The sequence below is a fragment of the Gobio gobio genome (genome assembly GCF_949357685.1).
Source record: "Gobio gobio genome assembly, chromosome: 8".
NCBI lineage: Eukaryota > Metazoa > Chordata > Actinopteri > Cypriniformes > Gobionidae > Gobio > Gobio gobio.
In genome coordinates this window covers 48934859-48961677 of record NC_137114.1, presented here as the reverse complement: position 1 = coordinate 48961677, position 26819 = coordinate 48934859, and the positions used below count along the sequence as shown (strand labels likewise).

Here is a 26819-nt window from a genome sequence, read left to right as displayed (position 1 = left end):
TTACATAATTGCATGAATTGTGAGTAATATACATGCCTAATAGTCTAACTAACGTGTATTAGTTGTAAACACACTAACAAGTTATGTCGAAGGCTATTTGAATGAAAGTCCAATAATCAGTTATTTGATGTACTCCATAAGCTAACAGTTTCTGTGAGCTTACTCTGAGTTTTAGCTGTGTCGTGGAGTTCATTTACCGGTCATTGCAAAGACAGAGGTCTGGTTGTTTCTTTGTCTTGTGACAACCACGAGCCCTTTGTCCTCTTTTAACTGAGTTTGGTGGCGAGTCCATAGGAAGTCAGAACTAGTAGCTCTGGGCAGAATCAAGCCCCCATCTCCCTCGTGATGATGATGATTTCCTGGAGCTGAATTGTGCTTTGTTGAAAAGGATGTTAATTTGATCGAATCATTGGAAGATTAACTCATCTATATGTCTGCGTCCATAATTGCTACAACACAAACTGGAGGCAAGCAACAGTTTGCTAAATTTCTGCTATTTGATAACTGCCTACAGAACTTAAAGATCTTCCTCTTTTCGTTTTCTTTCTTGCTGCATTAAAGATGAAATGGTTCAACTTCTGCTTTCACGCAGGCGCAGTGATGAGAAATAGAGCAATCAGTTCGTAGCTCTGCTTCAGCTGTTTAATAACCTCACGAGGAGCAACCAGAATATCTGACATGCCAGAAATTCATCCGACCATCCGATTGCCGATCGGGAGAGGTTTGTCGCCTCTCGTTTCCCCCTGTACACTGCACAAACACCTCACGACAAACGACGCACGATAAAGCTGAAAATCCCGACCCAAAAAAAAGAGTCGCACGAGTCGGAATTCGGCTCGAAATCGGACGAAAAACACACAGTGTATGCCCAGGTTTAGGGCTTTTGAAAAAACATTTGTTCATTGCTAAAGAAAGAGATTGATGAAAAACAGATAGAGTTAAAGGTGCACAGTGTAAATTTTAGCGGCATCTAGCAGTGAGGTTGCGATTTGCAACTGCCCACCGCTCACCCCTCCCTTTCGAAGCAGAGAAGAGAAGCTATGGTGGCCGACACAGGACAAAGATGTCATCGTCTTAAACAGCAGAGAGTAGATAGCGCTCTGTAGAGAAGTTTGTCCATTTAGGGTACAGTTGAAACATGGAGGCACAAAATGGCGATTTCACTGCAAGCGAACCTGCGGTATGTAGATAGAAATTAGGGATGCACCGAAATAAAAATTCTTGTCCGAAACCGAAAACGAGGAAACCAAGGCCGAAAGCCGAAACACCGAAAGAAATTATGCCCATTATTAGTACCATTTAATTTATGGCTATGACTGTGTACTAACTTTACTAAAATCAAGGCATTGCAATTGCATTAATTAATATTAAAGTTTCAAAGAATAAATCAATTACAAATTATGCCAATATTTATTTAGCACATTGCAACAATGCACAGTATAAAATAAAATTTTGATGACCCCACTCATTTGTACATTAATAATTAATAATGTACAGGCCTACATAAAGGTTTTAAAATGAAATGTTCTCTCATAAAAACAAAGTGCATTTAGCATTTAAATTTTTTCTCTGTAGGACTGGCCTACTACAAGAAAGTGCATTCAGAACAAGTGCAACTGCTTAAAGATACAACTATTTTCTCTGTAGGCCTTCAACATAATAGTGTATCAAAACAAAGCCATACCCCATATGTTAAAGGGTTAGTTCACCCAAAAATGAAAATTCTGTCATTAATTACTTACCCTCATGTCGTTCGACACCCGTCAGACCTCCGTTGATCTTCGGAACACAAATGAAGATATTTTAGTTGAAATCTGATGGCTCTGAAAGGCCTCCATTGGCACAATGGCACGTTACACTCTCAAGACCCTTAAAAGGTACTAAAGACGTCGTTACAAAGTCCATCTCACTACAGTGGTTCTAAAATAACTTTATTTCTACCAGAAAGACTCGGGAGAATAAATACTGTGACAATTATCCATTTATTAACAACCCAGCAAGCAATAAAGTACTTTGGCATAGGCCCCGTCCGTAGCTCGCAATCTGAGGGTCCGGACTCTGCATATCCTGCCTGAAGACGAAGGCAGAGGCGCAGCCGACCCCCCCGTGAGGTATGGAAGGGACCATCCTGGTGGTGGTGGGGTGGATGTAGGGAAGGATTTGACTTGGAGGTGGTGGGGAGGATGGCGGTGAATTGGAGCGTCAGCATCTGCGAACTCAGACATGAGTAGTTACCGATCTTTTATACCCAAGTATTAGAATGTGATTGGATAGATAAAAAGTTGAAGTGACGTGACAATTAAGTCTTCCTGGCAGAACTCATGCTAAAGCTTTCATGAATCGGCGAGAATAGTTTTTGTGCGCAAAAAATACCTAAATAACGACTTATATAGCGATTTCAAAACACTGAATCATGAAGCTTCGAAGCGTCATGAATCAGTGAGTCGAATCATGATTCGAATCGCGTGTCAAACCGCCAAACTGCTGAAATTTGGCGATCCAAACTGCTGATTCGACTCACTGATTCATAACGCTTTGAAGAGCCATCAGATTTCAACTAAAATATCTTCATTTGTGTTCCGAAGATCAACGGAGGTCTGACAGGTGTCGAACGACATGAGGGTAAGTAATTAATGACAGAATTTTCATTTTTGGGTGAACTAACCCTTTAACTGTAGAGTAGGGGTGTAACGGTACACAAAACTCACGGTTCGGTACAGCAGTTTTACAAAATGGCTTTTTATTTATTTTTATTGGTTTACTGAAGAAAAAAAGTATCTGTCCTTAAATGAATTAAATTATAACTAAACGTTTATTGAAGATATTGCTGTAAACTATATAGGGAGCCCTTACTTGCACATAAATATAAAAGGTTAACAACAGAGCCCAAACTATGAGCCTAAATTCAGTTGCTATTTATTTTTAGGTCTAATAATCAACACTCAAATAACATAGTACACAAACATGTAAACTTCACATAAGGCAGTTTTTGCAATAACTTCTAAATCTAATTATAAAATAGTTTTTTATCCAATTCGTTGTTGAAATATAATCATTTATACACAGTGTCTGTCATTTTCATTACAGGTTTATTTAAACATACATGAAATAATCAAGATATCATATTATGGAGCTAGAAGAGTCTCAATAAAGATAAATGCACACACTACATTCACATATGCACACACAGTATTCATACATGCACACACATGATTCATAAATACACACACAGGATACACAAATGCACACAAAATTCACAAATGCACACACCAAATTTTAAAAAGCACAGAAGATTCACAAATGCATACAAAATTCATAAATGCACACAAAATTCATAAAAACATACACAATTCATAAATGCAAAGAAAATTTACAAATGCACTCAAGATTCAGAAATGCACAGGGCAAGATTCAGAAATGCACAGGGCAAGATTCAGAAATGTGTTTCTGATGCACACACAAATATATCTTGATTTACAAACTGCTTGCGGTCTGTGAACTTCACTGCATTTGTGTGTGAATTTTGAGACTCCCCTGACTTGGCTCAACACACGAATGCCTTTTTTTAAACAGGGAATGATCAGCAACCAATCAGATATCTCCCTTGTTTTAGCCAATCACAAGAACGCACCCCACGTGGGGGATTGTTTACTTATAAGCCAATCACATGAACGCGTTCACACAGCGCGATATGCACGTGGCGCGAGCGCGAGCGTGACTGTGACTGCAAGCGGGAGCGGGAGCGGTAGTGATGGGCAGACCGAGGCTTCGTGAAGCACTGAAGCAGTTGAAGCAAATGTGTCATATTGTTTCGAAGCTTCGAATCAATCTGACACCCGTCTCTACGGCGCCATCTAGTGGTCATTTCCATGTGTTGATCTGAAATACCTTGACAATGATCCATGTAAAAAAAATTGTTTTTAACATCTGTCTGACAACTACATGATCTTGGTTTTGTAACCTGTAGCCTCGTCATTGTAAATAACTATATATATTTTGTTTGTTATACAAAATGAACATTAATAAAATAAATAAAGCCACAATGTGTCACATTTGTCACAAAACATTTTTATTCAAAAATATGAATTGCTCTGCTGTTGAAGGACTCAGCTGACTTCTTTTTTTACATATAATTTCTCCAACCTTTGAAAAAATCCTATCACAAGGGACACTTGTTGCTGGCATGCACAAATATTTTTGGATGATGTAAATACATGGATGATGTATTGTTGCAGAAGGCTAGCTGCCTATCACAATACACACATCTCACTTTATTTGGTGCTTCCAAATAGAAATGCTCCCACACCACAGATGTACGGCATCTCTTGCGTGCAGCCTCCATTTTTATATATTCTATTAATATATCTATCTATATATCACCTATGAATCTATATCTATATAATTCTATATATCTAACTTATGCTGTGCTATCTATCTGTCACTATCTAACTTAGCCTATATGAATGTGTCACTATATCTATCCTAACTATATGTCACTGTCTATACCTATCAGTCAATATATCTAATTTAAATCTAGCCTAAATATAACTAACCAAAGCGCACTATAAATCTCACTGCTATCACAAAATCACTGCTATCACAAAATCACTCTCCTCTCACAAAAACCCACGAGGTGAAGATGGATTTACTTCACTTTTAAACTGTGGGGAATTAGGTTTATACAGATGTGTGACTGTGTGGCTTGTTCCCGCCCCCTTTAATCAACGCAGTTTCGGAAGGCGTCACCTGATGAAACACTTTGAAGCTTCATTTAGCCATAGTCACGTGACATGGGTGTTTCGAATCACAGTTCGGAGCAGTGTTTCGAAACATCTGCGCTTCGGGATCTCGGTAAAGCCCCGAAACGTCTGTTTCGCGTCTGCCATCCCTAGGGAGCGGGAGCGTGACTGCGAGCGCGGGCTAGCGGTGGAGTTGGTTGAGACCTCAAAATGGCTTCTGGCAACGATAGGGGAGCGGTAAGTATAACTTAAGTAATTTACATGTCATTTTTAAACTAGTTATCTCCTTATTATGAGATGTTGTTTAATTGTTAATGTTAACCGGTTTAATTGTGCAACTATCAACATAAGCTAGCGAGCTAGGCTAGCGCGTCTGCATGCTAATAGGGTCAGGCTAGTATCTTTCTATAAAAGTGAAATTCTTGTGAATTAAGTGACTATTTGACAGGGTCTGTTGCCCCAAGCCGAGGTAGCAGCTCAGGCTTTTGTACAGTTATTGGCCCGAGAGCTGTTCAGTGCGTATAACGTTACCGAACGGTCGGCTTGTTTGTAGCGCGGAACACACTTCAAGCGCGGAACACGGCTTGTTTGTAGCGCAGTTCACAGTCGGCTTGTTTGTAGCGCGGAACACACTTCAAGCGCGGAACACGGCTTGTTTGTAGCGCAGTTCACAGTCGGCTTGTTTGAAGCGCGGAACACACTTCAATCCAAGTTCCCACACGAACATATTAAGTATTCAGTCCATTTTATCTCGAGATTCAAACGATAAATGCCGTTTTGACGCTCAATATATGGCGTGACTGGTCACTTCATGATCACAGTTCAAGCGGCCGCGCGTGAACGCGATCATCTGTGAAGGCGATCGATTATGGGGGTAGATTTGTTGCATTATTCCAAACAAATAGATTGTTATCCACAAATAAATGTAAAGAGATTCACAAAAATGAAATAAATTCACAAATAAATAGAATGAGATCCACAAATATATGCAGGAGTTTCACAAAAATGAATTAGATTCACAAATAAATACAATGACATTTGTGAATAAAAAAAATATCCACACATATGTTTTTATGTCACAAACACAACTCTGCCTTGCATTCATTTGTGAATCTCTTCCTGTGCATTTGTGAATCGCTTCCTCTGCATTTGTGGATTGCTTCTTGCACATTTGTAAATCGCAGCACAGCGCGTGGATTTTGAAACATTTCTAGCGTCTACACTCACACAAATCCACAAATAGGTAGACTCCACCCACCGTCTACTTGAGCCAATCAGATAACGGCCATATTGTGCTGACCAATCGTAGCACATTCTCGCTCCAACCAATCACGTTTTGTCCAGAGCCGTTAGTTACCACTCCCATAGACTAAAAGCGTGTCATGGAGTGACCAATAATAGTTCCAGCATTGAACCCTGAACCCCATTCATTTCAGTGTAGGTTATCTCAAGCACACTCCTGGCAAACTGATGAAATTACTGCATATTTTGAGATTTTATGACATTAGTTGACCTCTCAGGAATTTTGATAGAAGATGTATTTTGTGAAGCACGTTAGAGGTAATGTTTAGTGTTATATAATATATCGTTAGACTTCAGTTAGATAACGTGAGCACCACTGCAACAGCTACTATATCCAGATGCTATCTGTCATTTCAACAGTTTTTAGATTCTCTGAGATCTTTCAGTCAAAAGCGTCTGAGAGCTCCGTGAACCGTGACCGCGCGTGCCGCTGGGAGATGAGAGCAGGTCGTTTTTCAACGCCTCTGACTTTACTCATTAGTGCCACACCACTTTTTATTGTTTGAATTTCGTTTTAAAACTTAAAAAAATGTAAACGCTTAGACTTTGTTTCATATCAAAAGCAGGTTTGGCAATTTGAGAGCGAGAGACGCGCGTGAGTGACAGAGAGACGGAGGGAGAGCAGGGAAAGGAAATGCAGCTGAACGTTTTAAATAGCGTTAAAAAAAAGTTAGTCTATGTGTGGGAAACACTGTGATTGGTTATTATTTTCAACAGAAATGCCCGTGATTGACTACAATACTCAACGATGTAATATCATGTTGTACTGTCATGACCCAAATAAAATGACCAGATCACTCAAAAAAAGATTAACGTTGTCTTTTCTTTATCTCTCCCCAGAATAAAATGCTACTGTAAAGCCTAATCGAAGTCAATGCACATATTGTGTTAATATTCGACAGAAATCGCTGCAAATACAGTGAAAATGCTGTCTATCCTGCTAAATCCTATTAAAACAGACTGACAGCGCGGAGATGTTTAGAACTATTGAGAGCTCTGTGGCTCTAGTCAGCACAATATGGCCGTTATCTGATTGGCTCAAGTAGACGGTGGGTGGAGTCTACCTATTTGTGGATTTGTGTGAGTGTAGACGCTAGAAATGTTTCAAAATCCACGCGCTGTGCTGCGATTTACAAATGTGCAAGAAGCAATCCACAAATGCAGAGGAAGCGATTCACAAATGCACAGGAAGAGATTCACAAATGAATGCAAGGCAGAGTTGTGTTTGTGACATAAAAACATATGTGTGGATATTTTTTTTATTCACAAATGTCATTGTATTTATTTGTGAATCTAATTCATTTTTGTGAAACTCCTGCATATATTTGTGGATCTCATTCTATTTATTTGTGAATTTATTTCATTTTTGTGAATCTCTTTACATTTATTTGTGGAGAACAATCTATTTGTTTGGAATAATGCAACAAATCTACCCCCATAATCGATCATCTGTGAAGGCGATCGATCATCTTACTAAAGAATAAACATGAATGAAGGTATGCTGAGGATACATTACAACTTACTGTCATGTATATATGTGGTGTAATCGCTAAATCAGTGTTTCAATGACGTCAATATAACTGCTTGTAAACTAAACCATAACGTTATCACATAATTACCTCAGGCAGTCATTCAGTGTGCACAGAATTTTATACACTAGAGAAATCAACTCTTTCACTAAATACAAGCTCTATATTAGCCTATATATTCATTACATTTTACTTAACCTGTTAGTGATGTCTTGATTATTTCATGCATGTTAAATAAACCTGTCATGAAAATGACAGACACTGTGTATAAATTATTATATTTAAACAACAAATTGGAGAAGAGAACTATTTTATAATTAGATTTAGAAGTTAATGCAAAAACTGCCTTATGTGAAGTTTACATGTTTGCATACAATGTGTTATTTGAGTGTTGATTATTATACCTAAAAATAAATAGCAACTGAATAGTTTGGGCTCTATTTTGTTAACCTTTAATATTAATGTGCAAGTAAGGGCTCCCTATATAGTTTACAGCAATATCTTCAATACACTTTTAGATATAATTTAATTAATTCAAGGACAGACACTTTTTTTCTTCTTCAGTAAACAACTGTTAAATCTAAAAAGCAATTTTGTAAAACTGCTGTACCGAACTCCATGATTTCAAAACTGAGGTACGTACCGAACCGTCAGTTTTGTGTAACACCTCTGCTGTCAGTCTTTTATTTTTTGTCATGCGTCACAACACTTCCTTGAGTTCCAGGTGTTTCCGTGTTGTAAATAAAATCATTTTTTAAATATTAAATGTGTCACTCTCTTTAAGTCACGCTCAGAAATGTGTCATTTGCATACCACTGTTTGAAGAATTCATCTTCCAGAATCTGGCAGTACGTTTTGGGAGTTCATTTTAGTCCATCCTGAAGTCCGTTTTGCAGAGATGGACTAAAAATGAACTCCCAAAATGTACTGCCAGATTCTGGAAGAACACTTCAGCTTGTGATTCTTATCTAGTGGGGGTCATTTTTTATGATTCTTTACCTAACTGAAGTCTCTGAGATCCTGACACCTTGCACTTCTGGAGACTCCAGGTAGGTTGCAGCTCTGGAAAATGGTGGCGCTGGAGACTAAAGGGTTCCTGATGGTTTCACACTTAATTCTTCACCTTAATTCTTAATTCTTTTGCGGTTAACAGGTGTCTTTTCTCCGCCACATGTTTTTGTCTGACCCTGCTGACCCAACGAGCATTTCACTGTCCAATGGTCACGCCTTAACTGCAATGTCTAGTATTGCATTAGTATTGCATCCTTCTCATGGGCATTTAATACTTTTTGACTTTTCAGTCTGAGTTAAATCTCTTTTTTGGCTCAATTTATCTGTAAAAGAAAACATGCCTAATAATTCTGCACACCTGAATAAAAGGTGATTTTCATTTCCAGCCTTCATGAACAATTATATATCACTTATACATTATTAAATACTAAATCAATAGTAGTTATTAGGATTACTGTGGTTTGGAATTGGTCAAATGTGCCTGGAAAAAAAATATGATCAGAAAATCAACGTGCCTAATAATTCTGCCCTCCCTGTATATCTGCCTCATACAGTAGCTGCAGTGATGATGAATTGGACTCATTGATCACAAGAATTAAGAGCACAATGCCAGATGCTGGGTGCAGAGTAGTCAAAGGTGCTCTACTTGCACAGGGACACAGATACCCCTTTTCCACCAAGGCAGTGCTAGAGCTAGTTCGGAGCCAGAGCCTAGTTTCAAATCGGTTCTTTGTGTTTCCACACCCAAAGCCCCAGCTCCGAGCCAGGAAAAGTGGTTCTTAAGTAGCACCAAAACATTGCTGGGCTAGAAGTAAGAACCGATTACGTCAGGCGCTGGGGGCGGGGTCAACAAGACCAACACAAACTTGAGATCCGCCATTGTTGAAATAGCAGCTAATGGAGCTAACAGCTGCTGTTCGTTTGTAATCTCCGTCTATACAAATTACGGCGAACTGCATGAATGCGTTGGATTCGCTGTGTTTTCGTTGTGTTTTGATGCCGATGTAGGATCGTAAAGCCATGTGAATCAATAGTAACGCAACGTTTGCTTTGTTGATGGAAGGCTTGTTCGCAGCGGTGCTGTGCAGAGACCGATCGCCGTATGATAACGAGTCCAGCGAGAGCATACGACTCCTTATGCTTTTGATTCACTCATGTGTTTTTTTTTATATATCATACGTGGATCGGTCTGCGCAGCGCCGATGCATCTCGAACAAGCCTGGTGTGTGTGTGTTTCCCGCAAGCCTGGGGCCCGTTTCAGTAAGGAGGTTCAACCAACTCTCAGTTTAAACCTGAACTCTGAGTTGACTTACTCTGAGATGGGAAACTCTGAGTTCTGGGTTTCAGAACAGCTGAATTGATGTAGTTCAATCAACTCTGAGTGGACTGACTCTGAGTTAAGCACATGCACTCCAACTATGAAAAGCCACGATCAATGGAGCTCCGAAATTACGATTCACCATGGCAACAGCACCCAACAAAAAGACGTTTGCATACTTCCGGGTCAATATGTAAGTTCAATTCTTAATAATTTTAATTAAATAAAATGTTCATGGTATCCAAAAGGCAAAAAAAGAATGTGGCAGCAGCTTAAAATGAAAAATAAAAACAATTCAATCAGATAAAGCTTTAAGCATAAAATGTTCATGGGTGTTGGTTTAATGACTTTACAAACATTTGACATATTAAATAAATATCATTCAGTGTCCAATGTGCAGCAGCTTTTCCCACATAGACCCTTTTCACAGACTGTGATGACTGTGAGGGTGCTTAATAAAGCGTCTATGGGAGTTGATGTAAAAATTAACATCTTTCTCTCTTTTCACTTCCGTTGTCAAACTCACTCTATTTTTTCCCTCTTTTTGAAAGTTGTGAAATCACTATTGTGGAGTTTTTCTTTTGCTATTTGAGCAAATGGGGACACAAAAATATATATTTAATGTATTCTCTCATTCACCACTATAAAAGTTAACCCAACTATGACGACTTCAGCTTCGTAAACCCAGAAATGTGAAAAGGGTCTATGCTCTTTTCACATAATGAAATGTTCTCTAATCCCACCTGTTACATTTAATAATCAGGGGAATGACATTAACATTTGACTTCTACTCAGGCCAGCCAAAACACCAGCACCACTGACAGATGAAGAGGAGATGGAGGAAGAATATTAACATCCAACAGGAAAAAGAATAAAGTATTTGTATGTAAATAAATGTATTTAACAGCTGTGGTGGTGGTTATGGCATATATCTCGTACTACCATCTGGCAGCATCCTTCCATCCCATACAGTAATCCGTTTTCAGAAAGTGTGATGATGGGTATATGAGTGTCATCAATGCGTCCAACCGCTGGAAATCCTAATTATTAGGTTACTTCTAGAGGTTTACCAAGTGAATGTCAGGATCCTGTATAAAAGGACATGCCATTTTTGTCAGTTCGACAGTGTCCACAGGATGAAAATATAAGCAATGAATGAATGTTCCTGCACTGCAAAAAATGCTTTTCTTACTATGTATTTTTGTCAAGTGGCAGATAATTTAATTTGTTTTAAGTAAACTTCGCTTACTTTAGATTTAGATTAAACTTATAATTTTTTGATACTTGCACTTGAAATACAACCAAAATACTCAGTAAGAAAAGCTTTTGTGGCGTTTGAATGAATGAATTCAGTTTTTAAACACTGCTGGCACTTTAAAAAGGGGGAGGAGACCGAAAGAAACTTTGGGTTTACCAAAGAAAACCTGCTCCTGACCAGGTTAGGTTCACAGAGTAAGTTACCCTGGTAACTGACTCTGAGGATAAGTTACCTCTCTTTCAGAAACGGGCTTGACTTACCCTGCTTTCTCGGGTTTGACATACCTCCCATTCTGAAACAGAAAACCCAGAGTTTCCCTTATTTCAGGGTTAACATACTCAGAGTTTTCACTTAACCTCCTTTCTGAAACAGGCCCCAGGTGTGTGTGTTTCCCGCTGCCCAGGGTTGACAGGTTTTCACAACAATACCCGCCCAATTGCTACTTAAAACAAGCCCAATCGCGTTCCAGGGGGGGATTCCCCAGTAAAAATCACATTTGGGGGTAAAATATTTGTTTTTTTGGCATGGTTGCCTACTAAAATTTGCATTCCCGGGGCTAAATATCACATAATTGGGGTCGCTTCATCCCGCGGCAAAACCACAGACTTGGCAACACTGCCGCTGCCTCGCTAGCGTTGCTGAGAAAGATGAGACGTATATATTGACGTAAGACGTGGCTCTGATGTGGCTCTCAGCCCGTGGAAAAGCAAACGGTTCTTAGAAGGCTCCTCAGTCGAACCAACTATGAACTGGGACTAGCTCTGGCTCTGAATTAGCTCTAGCACTGCCTTGGTGGAAAAGGGGTAAGAGTGCAATGGGACCGAGTGTATGCATCCATGCATCGCGTGGACAGTGTAGGTGTGCTTTCCAGGATGACTCGTCTGAGATGTGTGGTGAGGAGGAGGACGTACATGGTTCCTTACCCGAAGTACATGGTGCACATTGACACCAATCACAAGCTCATCAGGTATGTCTGCACACTATCTGTTTAGTTTGTTTTTGTTTCTAGTTGTGGCATTGTGTATATTGTATCACATCGACCAGAGTAATAGATCACAGTGAAGTGAACTTCATTGAATTAGTGCCATGAACTGATTTTATTCTGCTTACATTCCCAGAGATATTGTATTGTAAGACATAGGCTGTTGTAGATGTTATGTAGTGTGTTTTGGACTTACTACTTGTCTGATTTATTTTAACCTAGGTAAAACTTTGTTATCTTTGGGGGAATAGATGGCTATTCAAGAAAGGTAAGAATTTTACCTGTCAAGGACAAAGAACTGCAAAATGTTACTGATAGACCCCATTTTAAGCATGGAAGATGTTTATACGTTTCAGTTTATTTTCTGTACAAACAGGTGGTGTTCCTTAGAAACAAATATATTTGACTTCTATGGTTTTCTGTCATCCAGCAGTGTAGCCTACCCCTAGGGTCATTCCATACCAACTCACCTGGCTGGAACCTCCTAATTCATGTCATAGATTTTCACAGTCATTTGAAAAAGTCAGAATCAGCTGGTCTTTGCAAACTCCTTTGGCTCTACTCCAAAGTACTGATTAAGTTATGCATTTTAAAGTGGGGTCTTCTGATCCTGGTTCTTTTTATGTGTATGTTAAGCCTCACCTGTTGCTTATTAGATTTGCCCTGAACATCCAAGAGACCATTTAGATAATTTGCAACATGAATTATTTATTGTTGAAATATGAAAACGAGTGGAGAAACTAATCTTTGTTTTAAAGATTGTTTGTTTGCATTAGGCTATTTACATGAATACATGTAGCAAATGTCATTATGGTCTCTTGGATGTTCATGACAAATAAAAAAATAAGCAACTGGTTAGCCTTGGCATACACAGCATATTCCTAAGTTCCATTGATTTTAATAGACTTTTCACTTGAATGGCTTTGCAAAGTCGTATTGAACCTATTACATATTATTCTATGTTAACTTTGAGGGTGTACTTTTAACCTTTAACAATTTTCCTGTCAAGTTTACATCGGTCCCATTCAGCGAACTATTCCTCATGCCAATGCAGTTGTATCAGTGCTGAACTCTTTATTATGAACTGAACTAAAATGAACTGTTTTGATTTCTCATGTCATGAGATCCCGTTGTAAATCGAACGAATCAATAGTTCTTACTGTTCCACCTGTCATTTCGACATAGTTTTTACCCCTTCAGAACTTTGTCAGCTGACTTATTTTACAGGGGAAAATAAATTCTTGACAGTATTGATGTATTATTCTATTTGTTCCTGTATGTGTAGATGATGTACCTTAAGGTAGCAGACAACAACCGATCAGATACCCACCTGGCATTCTTCAATGAAGCTGTGAATGAGCATGGGTTTCCTCTGAGGTAGTGAGGTTATTTAATTGTTATTATTATTATTATAATTGTGTAAATTTGAGGCTTCCCTCAAACAGCTCCATCAGATAAAAAAACCACTCAAACTTATTATTGCAGATATAGTCAATAGTATCCAGCTGCAGCCCCACAGCACACCAGTTTCAGAACACCATCCACAGAACCGGAAGTGAGGGGCGGGGCTTAAAAAGTCATATTTGCGCTGATAAATATAAGCTGTTTTCACATGGATTTTGATCGGATCGATGTCTACAATATTTAACAACAATACTTTTAAATAAAGTCACTTTTCTGTTCATATAATATGCATGTTATGATGTACAATGATCAACATTTTAAAACATAGCCTATTGATCATGCTTTATACTTCATGAAAACAGGCTAAAACTATACACAGTTTTTATTTAAAAAATATTAATAAATGTATAACATGTTGTAAAGTGTTTCTCATTTGACTATAGATATATTAGTATGATTTTGTAGTAACCATTTAATACAAGGCCTTAAAGTGAAACATGTCTGAAAGAAAACAAATAGGACATATATAAAATATTTCTAAAATAATATTTAAAACGAATTTAAACGGCACATAATAAAAAAATAAAAACATGCAAAAAAACTTAAAACACAAAAACTTGTGACTCTTAAGCCCATATCATGGCATTTCTGCAGAAATACTTGAAAAGATTAAAGTGTTTTCATCCCTGAAAACTAAATGTATACGTTTAATTAATGAATAATTATTTAATATTAAGACAAATAATATCTTTTGACAAATGCAAAAAAAAAGCTTTAATGATAAAACGTGAAAGACGTGAACAGATTCAATATTCGTTCACCACCACATGTATCATGACAGAAATATCACACACAACTCAATATAATCTCCTTCATGCTTCTGTTCACATCTCACTGGCTTAAATGCATGTTTCTCTTGCATGAAAAGTAACTTTAAAATCCATATGAAAACGACGTGTATGGGTAGCGCCGCTCACTTCCGGTTCTGAAACTGGTGTTCTGAAACTGGTGTTCTGAAACTGGTGTTCTGAAACTGGTGTTCTGAAACTGGTGTTCTGAAACTGGTGTTCTGAAACTGGTGTTCTGAAACTGGTGTTCTGAAACTGGTGTTCTGAAACTGGTGTTCTGAAACTGGTGTTCTGAAACTGGTGTTCTGAAACTGGTGTTCTGAAACTGGTGTTCTGAAACTGGTGTTCTGAAACTGGTGTTCTGAAACTGGTGTGCTGCGGGGCTGCAGCTGGATATGTCTCGATATAGTAGTGCTTTGCAGTTGGCAGTTGACGAGCCATAACATGAATCAACTACAGTATGCTGTAACCTCACACATACTTAGAGTTGACTTCACTAATTCTGATCAGCTGTTCTGGAGCTCGGAGTTTCACTTATCAGGCTCAGTTTTTTAAGCCTGCTTTCTGAAACAGGGCCCAGTATTCTTGCTTGTTTACCGGTTTAGGAAAGAAAAGCAATTGAAGTGACTTGTATTTCTCATTATACCTACAGATCAATTATACTACATACAGTACATAGACCTGTCAGACCATATTTCATTACAATATTATGCAAAAATGCAGGGAAATTTAAAGGATTCATGTATTATTGGTTGGCACTTCTGCATAATTGTGTCCTTGATGAGATCTAAAATTCATGTTTTATTTTCAGAGTGAGAGGAGATCACGGAGGAGAAAATGTGGGGATAGCGGAATTAATGTTCTCAGTTCGTGGAACTGACATTAACAGCTTCATTGCGGGGAAAAGCGCACACAATCAGCGGTGAGTTAAACTTAATTTTGGAAGCCTAAAGGTAGTATTTATTAAGATGCCTACCATAAGCAATTGTAAGAACAGACAATATCCTTACCAAAAAAAATCTACTGGCCATGATCGCAAACATAAAAAAACTCTTAGAATTTAATTTAGAGTATTAACTCCCATGTCAGTTCATTTATATTAAAATGTATACAATTATCAATTTGAAACATGGCCATTTATTCAATGGCTGGGGAAAAGTTGTTATTCAAAGGATCTTAAAGGACACGTTATAAAAAAAAAAGTATTATTTTCCTCCTTTTTTTTTTAAATACAGGATTGAGCGCCTCTGGCGTGATTTGTTCATGAGTGTTACAGGAGTGTATTACAATATCCTGCACTCTCTTGAGGACGAACACCTACTTGACATCAGAAACGTCCTACACATATTCTGCTGCCACTATGTTTTTCTACCGCGCATTCAGGCAAGCCTAGATGTCTTCTGTGACGCGTGGGACAACCATCCCATCAGGACTGAGCAGAACCTGACACCAAATCAGTTGTGGCAGGTGGGCCAGGCCCTTAACCCCATATTGCAGATCCTGAGGTAAATAATGCATTAGTAATGTTGATCCTAAATCAATTAAAAAGCCAAATGCCAAAAAATGAAGGTTGTTCTGACTCTTGACCATTATTAATTGAAGTCCCTTTCTTGGGATTCAAAAAGCCATGGCTTGGTGCAAGCAAGAATAGGATTGTTTGTGTGTACCTCTAGTGAAGTGACAAGAATCTGAGCATAGCCAGGGCCCTGTTTCAGAAAGCAGGCTTAACAAACTGAGCTTATCCCTGAGCTCCAAGTTCATTTTGTGTTTAATGAAATTGTTAAAGCAGCACTAGGTAGTTTTTGCTCTCGGGGTCCCCCTACAGTTGAGAAACAGTATTGTCCTCTACTACTGTCGTAAACTCTGTCATCCTACATCAGGGGATGCATCGCTCGTGCATTTGTTGACATGACAACTATGATAGCCCTGAACACTGCAGGAGGAGTTCACATGCAGGTGTTCTACTTGCGTCGCGTGTGAAATGTCTTCATCCCAGGTACAGTGGCATATGTTTCAGCATGTCATATGAATATAATTTCATGGGTTTTATTTTTTTCAAACGCCAAATGATCGCGATTCTCACGTTTACAAGCCAGCGTCATTATAGTAGCCTAGTCTATTGGTTCCCGTTTTACAGAATCTATATGATACTTCAAATCAATGTTTGAGTGGTAGGTAATAACCATATATCGTCAATATTATAATATCAAGCTACCCTAGATAAACCGATTTGCATTATAGCTTGAGGAAAGACAAATAAACAAATATCACAGACATGTTAGGTATCCTAAAATATGATTTTGTATGTATTACGTATTTTCTTGCAAGAATGTAGCCCCTCCTCCTCTAGCTCACGCCAACGAGCAAGCGCTGGCCCAATGTTGATCCTCGTCCTGCCTTTAATCCCATCACTCTCTCGTTTCCTCTTTTTGCTTTCCTCCGACAAAACCTTTGCTTTCTTATTTTTCTGTGCTGCTTCAGCCCTGACTATAACATTCGGCAAACAAATGATAGTTTTTCTCGCACGTCCGAATTTAAGGAAGTGGGGGTGGTGGTGGAAGTGACGTATATGCCGTAAAGCAGTCGAATAGTTCTTTTTTTTTCTCGGGTTACTACGCGAAACCCGAAGTTTAAAAGTACGATAAAAAACTATACAGACCCCGTCAGGCTATGGCAGACGTGTCATTCAACCTATTGTAAGTCCATGTATCATCACAAGAGGTTTGAAAATATATTATAAAGGCTGAAAAGTTACCTAGTGCTGCTTTAAACACATTCAGACTATCAGCAGATAATAATGGAAAAACTCACTTTTAAACTACATTTCTTTGTTTCAGCTGCACCACAATCATCCTCACTCAGAAATATTCACATTATAGCCTATCCAACATAACTACCATATAGATGTTTCAATCAGTGCAACTACCAAAGATTTGTTCATTGATTGGTTGTATACATATTAGTTTAGTGATTAGGCTACTACAGTAGACCTAATGTAGTTCACAGTAAGTGTTTCAGTACAACCGTTGCCAACCTGACAGCTGCTTTAATGTCCACATAGTCACACTGTAATAAAGGACCGTGTAGCCTATAGATTTTATTATGTGCTGAAGAGAAATCCACGATGTCCGGAGATTCTCCCCGTCATTGATGACAGATTAATCATAAAGCGGTCATGTTCAAGATCATGTTTGGGTAAAAAAAACAACAACACCCTATCTAACCGGGATTTCAATGTTTCTAAAGATGTAAATGAGTTCAGATATGTGCTTTGATAGTGACATTATGAATGAGGAAAATGTAAGTTGCAAGGGTTACTGATCTAGAGTTTATCTGATCTCGTTCTCTGAAACTGAAAACCCAGAGTTTCCACTCAGGCTGAACATACTCAGTTTTCACTAAACCCGCTTTCTGAAATGGGGCCCAGGTCTTGGTCTTGGTCTTGAATATGTAATTACCTTCACATTTTAACACAATCAATGATTCATTCATTTACATAAAATAGAATCTATTCTAAATTGTCTGAAATTACCTGTTTTGTAACAAGTAGTGATATGGGCACAGTGATGTGCAAAGGGCTAATTTGTTCAATAACATTTAATATGCCTAATTTTTATACACACATGTCTTTGTCAGGGAATACCCATCCCAGAGATTCAATGGGAGGAGAGTGGCTACACAAATGAGCCTCATTCCGGGGTCAATATCCCTGAACTGGACAGTCCTCTTTTGGATCTGGAAATGATAGCACTACGAGACAACATGGATCCATTGCGGCAATTGGACTGTTTTGGGGCGGATATATACCTCAACACTGTCCAATACATTAAAAACTTAATTGAGGCAAGATAGAGCTCGTGGCTCTCTTGCTACTTTCCAGTGGCTTCCTGTGACTTTGACCAAAAACTTAACAGAAACTACTTTAGCACATTTCAAATGATATTTTGATTGTGCCTTATGCTAGGAGCCCAGGATCCTCCATACTAATTAACACTACAGATGAATACAGTAAATTTTATAAAGAAGTTTGTGTTTGGGCATTTTATTTTGAAAAGGGTCTTGTTTGTTGCTGGGTTATTTTCAACATTCATGGAGTGTTGACTTAATAGTATTTTTTTACTTGCGCTTTGTATACTATTTGTAAATAAGACATTTTAAGAAAGAACTGATTTATTGCTTTAAAGAAATTATTGTATTCTTTAAACCTTGTAACTGGTGAAAATGTTTTTAAAACTGGTCCAATATTGAGTGAGAAGGCCATTTCAAATGGCTACATAAACCAGGGCAATTGTGCTACAAAGAATAAGACCGTAAAAATGCTTTAACACCTTTAATGTTGTTCTAAGGGACACAATTCTGGGAAGTCTTGTGTAAATGTATCAAATGTAGCAGTACAGTTGTATTTACAACATCCCTGTAAAGGGGTAACAAATCGGCTTTACAAAACCAACATTGTTAGAATATTACTGTTAAAGGGCAACAGTAACATTGGAGAAACTGGTATCTACCTAAACATCTGAATGTATTAAACATGTACTAGCTGTATAAACTGTTCAATAATTACAACTAAATGTCTATGGAAGTCAGCTTAAAGGGTTAGTTCACCCAAAAATGAAATTTCTTCCATTAATGACTCACCCCAATGTTGTTCCACACCCGTAAGACCTCCGTTCATCCTCGGAACACAGTTTAAGATATTTTAGATTTAGTCCGAGGGCTTTCAGTCCTTTGAATGTAAGTGTATGAACACTTTGCTGTCCACGTCCAGAAAGGTAATGAAAAGATAATCAAAGTAGTCCATATGTGACATCATTTGGTTAGAGACTCTTTTGAAGCGTCGACAATACATTTTGGTCCAAAAATAACAAACCAAGACTTTATTAAGCATTGTCTTCTCTTCTGGTTTTGTTTGAATCCGCGTTCACGAGGCCACAGTGACGCTGCTGACGTAAGACGCTGGGACGTGGATTTTGTGCGATAGCAGATACCAGATAACACATCACAGCGTCTTACGTCACTGTGGCCTCGTGAACGTGGATTCAAACAAAACCAGAAGAGAAGACAATGCTTAATAAAGTCTTGGTTTGTTATTTTTGGACCAAAATGTATTGTCGACGCTTCAAAAGAGTCTAACTAACCAAATGATGTCACATATGGACTACTTTGATTATCTTTTCATTACCTTTCTGGACGTGGACAGCAAAGTGTTCATACACTTACATTCAAAGGACTGAAAGCCCTCGGACTAAATCTAAAATATCTAAAACTGTCTTCCGAGGATGAACGGAGGTCTTACAGGTGTGGAACAACATTGACGTGAGTCATTAATGGAAGAAATTTCATTTTTGGGTGAACTAACCCTTTAATGAACTAGAGAGGCCAAAAAAGCTGCCACAGCTCTCAAAGAGATCATATTTATATGATCCAAGCTCATTGTACTGCAGATGACATCACAAAAGTACACTAGCAGCTAGATTAAGAAAATCAGATAAAATAAAAAAAAATCAATAAAGAAGTGCAAAAACAGGCTAAAAGACAATCACCAAACCAACTTGACAGGTGAAGGTGGTGCCTGACAATCAAGTAGAATCATCAAACTTCATAACGTTAATGGTGCATAAACTAGCAGGAATTACTCCACGTGATTCCATTTCAAAAGGGACTGAGTGCACGAAGTTGATGACATTTGCACCTACACAAGTCCAAAGCCAGAACTTACAGAACTGAGGGCCATCATCAAGTCCTGGTGAAAAATCTTGTAGGTCTGGTAGTGGCTGGGGAGCTTCAACTTGAAGAAGCAGGTGTGAGCCACTGGATAAATTGAGGTTACAACCTCAACATTGAGTCTTCTTGTTGGCAGTTCCCACCCAAAACTTCATCAGGTCACGCAGCACATCTGGTGACGCGATTGGAGAGAAAATTGTACATCTGACCCCTCAAAACTTTACATTGGAGTAGATCTTTAAAAAAAAAAACGAAGTAACGATTCTCTCATAAGATTCTTATCTTTTCAACAAATCCAGTTATGGCACTCTTAGATACTCAAGTTAAGATAAAACATAAGCAATGCTGTTTAGACAGGCTTTAAAACAGATGACAAATAATGTGCTAAACTTCAAAATATCAGTGCTGAACTTAAACAGTACAAACTTGTACAAAAGTCAAATCCCTGTAGTCCCTTTTCCTCTCCTAGTTTAGAACGTCAAAAGGATTACTTTAAATACTGTGGAATGTAAACAAAGTATGAAGTTTAATTTAGCAATTTTATGTGCATTTCATCTCAGTGTGAGCTGGGCTTTACTGTTTCTGTCAAACATTCACATCTTTCCCTGTGCTGTTGTAAAGCACACAGAAGAGGACAGAAAGGAAGAGGGAGAGAGAAACATGACCATTTGACAATAAAACAGTAAACCAGCTCACACTGAGATGAAATGAAAATGCACATAAAACGTGGTAAATATGAAGAACCACTTTATTATTGTAGCAACTGGGATTGTTATGAGGAAACAATTATGTGTGAATTAAGATGAGAATGAAAAATAAGGAAATAAAGACCATTTACACTTACAGTATTACCTTACTCTATGAATTTTCTAAAAAATACAGTGACAAGACTGATTTTCTCCAATGGAACAGTGTCGTCCTCATCATCGTCACTGTCAACGTTGGTTTGTGGCCAGGTAATGCTCTGGATCACGGTCTACAAGGGATCAAATATAAACACATTTCATGTCAGGATTGAAACTTTTATTAAATGTTGCAAAGTGATCTCACAAATTGTAGTGATCTTTTTATGAATGAACAATCTATTTTTCACATAAGTAACAACTTTAACATATGACTAAAATAAACCATTCATTTTAGATGTACACCCCTGTGACACCAAACAAAATTACACAGTCTTTGCAAAAATAAAATCTTAAATGGCTGAATAATAAATGGCTAAATTAGCTGGATGTCGAGTCGGCCAACTTCAGCCAGATATCTAGCATGAGAAATATCTGTAGGTGTCGGGGCACCGTTTTGATGAGTTGAGTTCACACATAACGACTGGCAACCGCCGATCGATCACTGATTTACTCCCAATCACAGCCTGACAGTCGCAGAGCAGCAAATCAGGCTAAAAAAAATAGTGTAGTGTGAATCGTGTTTACCTGTGGGTTAAGCTCCTCACTTCACTCCCTTGGGAAAATTAAGGGGTGGACATCTGGCCTATCTGAAAGAAGTGGCCAGATTCCGGTTTGTTTAAGGCCTTTCCGTATTTGTTTAATTGGCTGTTTAACGGTGAAGTACCTGCACACAGAATTGACAGGACAGAAGGTAACATTAACAGAGGCACCATTTTATAGGAAAGAGACCGTAGGCACAGATGCAACATGAGTTACACGGCCAACCTCCAATATAAATACTAACAAGGTAATTTATAAATACAATTACTGCATGTGAAAGCAATTCCTGGAACAGCCAGACACGATTGGTGGAGGTTGGAAATGGAAGATCCCAGGACAGGCAAAGATCAGTCACTTTGGTGTTTTCTTCTGCAGTAAGTTCAGCATTCTTCAGCTAAAGCAGGTACACATTCACAAAAGGTAAAAGAATTTAATTGCATGAAAAGTTGTCACCAGGCAATCCACAAAAAGGCAAAAGGTACAATAAAAATAACATTGAGTAAATAACACCAAAAGCTTTAGAAATCACAGATTACAAAATGTCGGGGTACAGACACGTGTGTGACATGAACAAAAATGTAGTAATTCGTACAAATGTGCAATGTGTAACCAAGCTACTCACCAAACCAATTGTTTCACGATGGTCAATATCAGGACAGTCCTCCAGTGTCAGAGCTGATGCTGCAGTGTCGATGCTCTCACCAGTCAATAGGGTCACCACAGGCAAACTGAGTCCAGAGAAGCTAGACCCACCATGCAGGAAAGAATGGCCGATCATACGACCGGCCATCTCAAATAGGTTGCTTTCCCGCAGGACAGCAGCTGCAGAGGGAACCCGATGTTCTTTTTCCCCCTCAAAAAGGGTTGTAGGAGCAGCAGAGCCTTAATAAAAATATGTATTAAGAAAAGGCCAAGAAACATTGAGCATTATGTTTAAAAGCATGCTTGATCACAGTTAGACCCAAATGTGTCTTTGGAGATTCATTTAGATTAAGTTATAACGTTTATTTAAAGTAGAGTTTACAAAACCATTCTCTAATTTGATGACCGTGTCCAATGAAAAGGCTACAAAAAGTACTGCAATTTTAAAAAAAAGTTAACATGAAAACATATGACACACACACTCATATATACAAACCTAAATGTATTCTGAAGCCAGTTTTCAATTTCTGCATGGCCATTGACAAAACATGTCTGTTGACACCATCACCCACTGCTGCATCTCCTTGGGGGAAAATAATATTTGAGATGAAAAGGACAATCGACCAGATTATGTCAAGTAAACAGAGCATGGTTATTGTGCTAAAATTCTGAGTTTCTACAACAATAAATACAGGGGGGTAAAGGGACATGGACTCAAATCAATTCAGTGAATAACTACCTATAATGGAAAAAGTTACACTTTATTAATACCTCTCAGCCTGCACTTGAATGGAGCTGCCCAGTTCACATTGTTCTGCTTATAGAATGAAATGAATGCACTGTCCTGTTCTTCTTCTGCATCAAATATGTCGAGTGATAGAGAGAGGCGTGGACTTTCAGAGTAACGGTTCAGTAAATCTTCTCTGAACAACTGGCATGCTTTTTGGGGGTCGACTTCAGTGGCCCAGGTTGAAGCTGTAATTTACCACAAAAAAAGTTGTTGATGCAAAGGGCCTTCTAAATGATATACTAATATCAACTTATTTCCAAAGCAAGAATAACTTTGTTTCAGCAGTGACATTTTGAAATCCCCGCAGGTTAATGTAATATGTCAAGGGGAAGTACTTGAAAGCAACATTCCTTTTTTAAAATCACTTTGACAAAAGTTTTGAAAACATTTTCAACAATGCAACACTATAGCAGAAATTGTGCATAAGTTACCTGCTGACGATTGTGGAACTGAGGGTCCTGGCAGTTCTTCTCCCCTTGAGGGACTGGCAGCTAGGCTGGGTTGAGCACAGTTCATTCTTAGAACAGACCAAATAAATTATAATAAAAAACATTGCTTGGAAGAATGGGAAACAGACAAATCATGAGTGGTGATTATTTTAATCATTTACCATCTAGTTGGTCAGTGGTGCCAAATGTTTATATTAAAGTTAAGACATGGAGTTAATATACAAAACTAGGTTAAAGGTGAACTATGTAGGATTTTTGCAGTAAAATATCCAGAAACCACTAGGCCAGTGTTATATATTTTGTTCAGTTGAGTACTTAGAATATCCCAAATGTTTCCAACTATTTGTAAATCGTGAGAAATTGCTATTTTAACCGAGGAGCCGGGACGTGTGAGCTATGCGTGTGAGGGAGTCGCCTGTCGATTGCGTCATATCTGCGTCACCCTCGGTCTCCGGTTTTATTCAGTGAAACACTTTACTCTCACTGCAGTGTGAACAAGTGTCATAGCAGCCGCCGAGCGAACGTCATAACTTCCTTTTCAACACACTCAGATATATCTAATACGATAAACAGAGTTGCGTTACCTCACTCATGAATGGAAAAGAGGAAGTGGCGCCGGCAACCGTGTCATAATAAAAGTCCCGCCGGCGATTAAGCCATAATAACAGTCCTGCTCTTCAATCGCTCCTGCGGCCTTGCTCAGCTCCACAACACTCGGTCCTGCTCTGCTTCAGACTACAGTAATGTTAATAATCGCATCCATGAACATGATTTCTGCCCGAGTCCTATCCTGACTGTTTCCCACCGGCTGTGAGGTGAAGACCACATGTCCCAAAATTCTGCGCTCAAACGAGGCGTCATCAAACTACGCCGTTGTTTTGAACAGGCGACCTCTAGTGGACGGAAAAGTTACATAGTGTAGCTTTAACTAAATGTGCTACAGAATTAATATGAATAAAAAAAATTGTTAAACCAGTAGCTCCAGAAACAATTCAACACATGTCCCCGTCCCCCCACATGTCCTTCCTCATACTTAGAACATGTCATTACATTCTAATAATGTCGGTGACTATCAGTTACCTGAATCTATCAGACATAAACTTCCTACCTGTCACCACATGTGCTTGCATGAAATGGGAGAACATCAGCTGGGTATGATGCAAGACAGATTGGGCAGGCCTGAAAAAAATAAATAAACACTTTTCATACATGAAATTATTATAAGAATAGTGTCCTGTTTTCTGCATCTTACAGACTTGTACTAAAACCTCTGCTTGCTTACTTTATGTGATTAATAAAAAAAATAATGCTTTCTTACTAAATTCCAAAGCAACAGAAAAGACAACATCTATTACCGCCAAGGGTTCATCCATGCCTATGGTAGAAGGGACTGGCTGCTCAAGAACTGAACAATCTTCATCAAGACATGTCCCAGATTCACTCTCCTAAATAAATAAAATAAATGTATAAAAATATATAATAAACAAATACTTAATACTTTGAAACAGTCATTTTAACAAACTAAAAAAAGAGAAATGAGAGACATGTTGTAATACAGCTTACAGTCAATGTGCCATTGCATCCCTCCACATGCAACGGCAACAGCTGCAAAGGCATTTGACTGCCACATGTAATGCATTTTGACTGTGGCATCTTGGCGAACTCTACTGAATCATAGGAAAGTGGTTCAGTAGAAAGCTTCTCCTGTAGTGGCACTACAAATACTATGTTTTTCCCATTGTTAGAGGCTGACTTGAGAAGCCTTGTGGAGTAACCCTCAGCGTCAGTTGGAATTATGGACAGCTTGCGACGTCCGCTACCACCTATTTTAAAATGGAAAGTAGTAAGAGTCCTTTAAAACCTTGCAGTCTCACAATCATTAATATTAAAAGTTATATTTTGTCAGGCAAACAAGTCATAGTACTGTCCTCTATAACATGAATAGTGGTGTGAATGGTAATTCATCGCCGGACATCACATGACATATCTGAGGTTTTGAATTGGAAAAACATTAACAATGTCCTTTTTACAATGCAAGGGGCAGGGGTCGAGAATCGTCGTTTTCCTCTTGGCTGATCAGTATTAAACATACTTGGAAACTGCCTGATGTAGGAAAGACAAAAAGATTTGCAGGGAAACTTTAATTTAAACAATGTCTCAATAAAAGTATAAAATACACTAACCCTATTCATTACTGCTCCAGACACCAATATTAAATGTGTCAGAAGAATATTACTCACTGTCAGTAAAGTGAACATGTGTCACTTAATAGACAATACACAACGCTTTATCTATGTACCAAAAACTTTGGTGGACTGAATAATCTTTTCTTGAGCCTCAAATGTGAATTTTTATGTACATTTCTGCTTTATCAACATTCTTCACCTTAACATTCACGCCAATTAAGCACCCCCAACCCCCAAAAATAATTAGAATAATAAGTTAAATGCATTACCTTCTCATAGCCTGTTTCACCCTAGCATCGCTAACCGGCAGAGGAGCAGCACTGCCTCCCGCCCTGACTGCTGTAACGTTGACGTTACTCTCTCTCGGTGCGTTTGGGGCCGAGGACAGCTCTCGGGCCAATAACTGCACAAAAGCCCGAGCTGCTACCTCGGCTTGGGGCAACAGACCCTGTCAAACAGTCACTTAATTCACAAGAATTTCACTTTTATAGAAAGATACTAGCCTGACCCTATTAGCATGCAGACGCGCTAGCCTAGCTCGCTAGCTTATGTTGATAGTTGCACAATTAAACCGGTTAACATTAACAATTAAACAACATCTCATAACAAGGAGATAACTAGTTTAAAAATGACATGTAAATTACTTAAGTTATACTTACCGCTCCCCTGTCGTTGCCAGAAGCCATTTTGAGGTCTCAACCAACTCCACCGCTAGCCCGCGCTCGCAGTCACGCTCACGCTCCCGCTTGCACACGCTCGCGCTCGCGCCACGTGCATATCGCGCTGTGTGAACGCGTTCATGTGATTGGCTTATAAGTAGGGGTGCACGATATTCACAAAAATGTGATATTGCGATATCGATAATGAATATTGCAAAAAGTATGATGTAAAATTACAAAAGTTACAGAAAACGCATCAAAATAGATTCATAACAAATAAAACTAATTCTTACAACACAAGGTTTAAAGGTTTTCAACTGACAGTCATATTGGACTGGTTCAACATGAATAAATAAATAATCATATCTGGTTGTACAGTAGGGATGCAACAATACAGTTAGTCCACGGTTCAATACATACCTCTGTTTTTAACCACGTTTTTGGTTCGGTTCTGATGGCTTGTCACATCAGTTTTTTTCTATTCTATTCTTAGCCAACAGGAACAGAAAGAGTTATTATTATTTTTATTATAA

At 38.5% G+C, this 26819-nt stretch overlaps 2 protein-coding genes across 3 annotated transcripts; one reads left to right on the top strand and one right to left on the bottom strand.

Annotated features, from left to right (window-relative positions):
- The first annotated feature begins 9579 nt into the window (after nt 1–9579).
- On the top strand, nt 9580–18935 carry LOC307129999 (uncharacterized protein). The gene is made up of 6 exons (XM_079822829.1): nt 9580–12124; nt 12362–12407; nt 13425–13516; nt 15203–15313; nt 15627–15896; nt 18028–18935. Exons 3-6 carry the CDS (start codon nt 13425–13427, stop codon nt 18134–18136), a joined length of 582 nt encoding a protein of 193 aa, XP_079678955.1. The 5' UTR covers nt 9580–12124; nt 12362–12407; the 3' UTR covers nt 18137–18935.
- On the bottom strand, nt 18710–25986 carry LOC307129975 (uncharacterized protein). 2 transcript variants are annotated; one of them, XM_079822801.1, is made up of 11 exons: nt 25005–25286; nt 24797–24886; nt 24550–24620; nt 23424–23509; nt 22974–23177; nt 22699–22785; nt 22183–22442; nt 21829–21954; nt 21546–21684; nt 20960–21091; nt 18710–20287 (listed from the first exon to the last, which is right to left on the bottom strand). In XM_079822801.1, the coding sequence occupies exons 1-9, from the start codon at nt 25092–25094 to the stop codon at nt 21670–21672; spliced, it is 1029 nt and encodes a 342-aa protein (XP_079678927.1). In that variant the 5' UTR covers nt 25095–25286; the 3' UTR covers nt 18710–20287; nt 20960–21091; nt 21546–21669. The 2 variants fall into 2 exon arrangements, with proteins under 2 accessions (XP_079678927.1, XP_079678926.1); XM_079822800.1 differs by having other exon boundaries at nt 18710–21091; nt 25005–25986.
- Between the last annotated feature and the right edge of the window lie 833 nt (nt 25987–26819).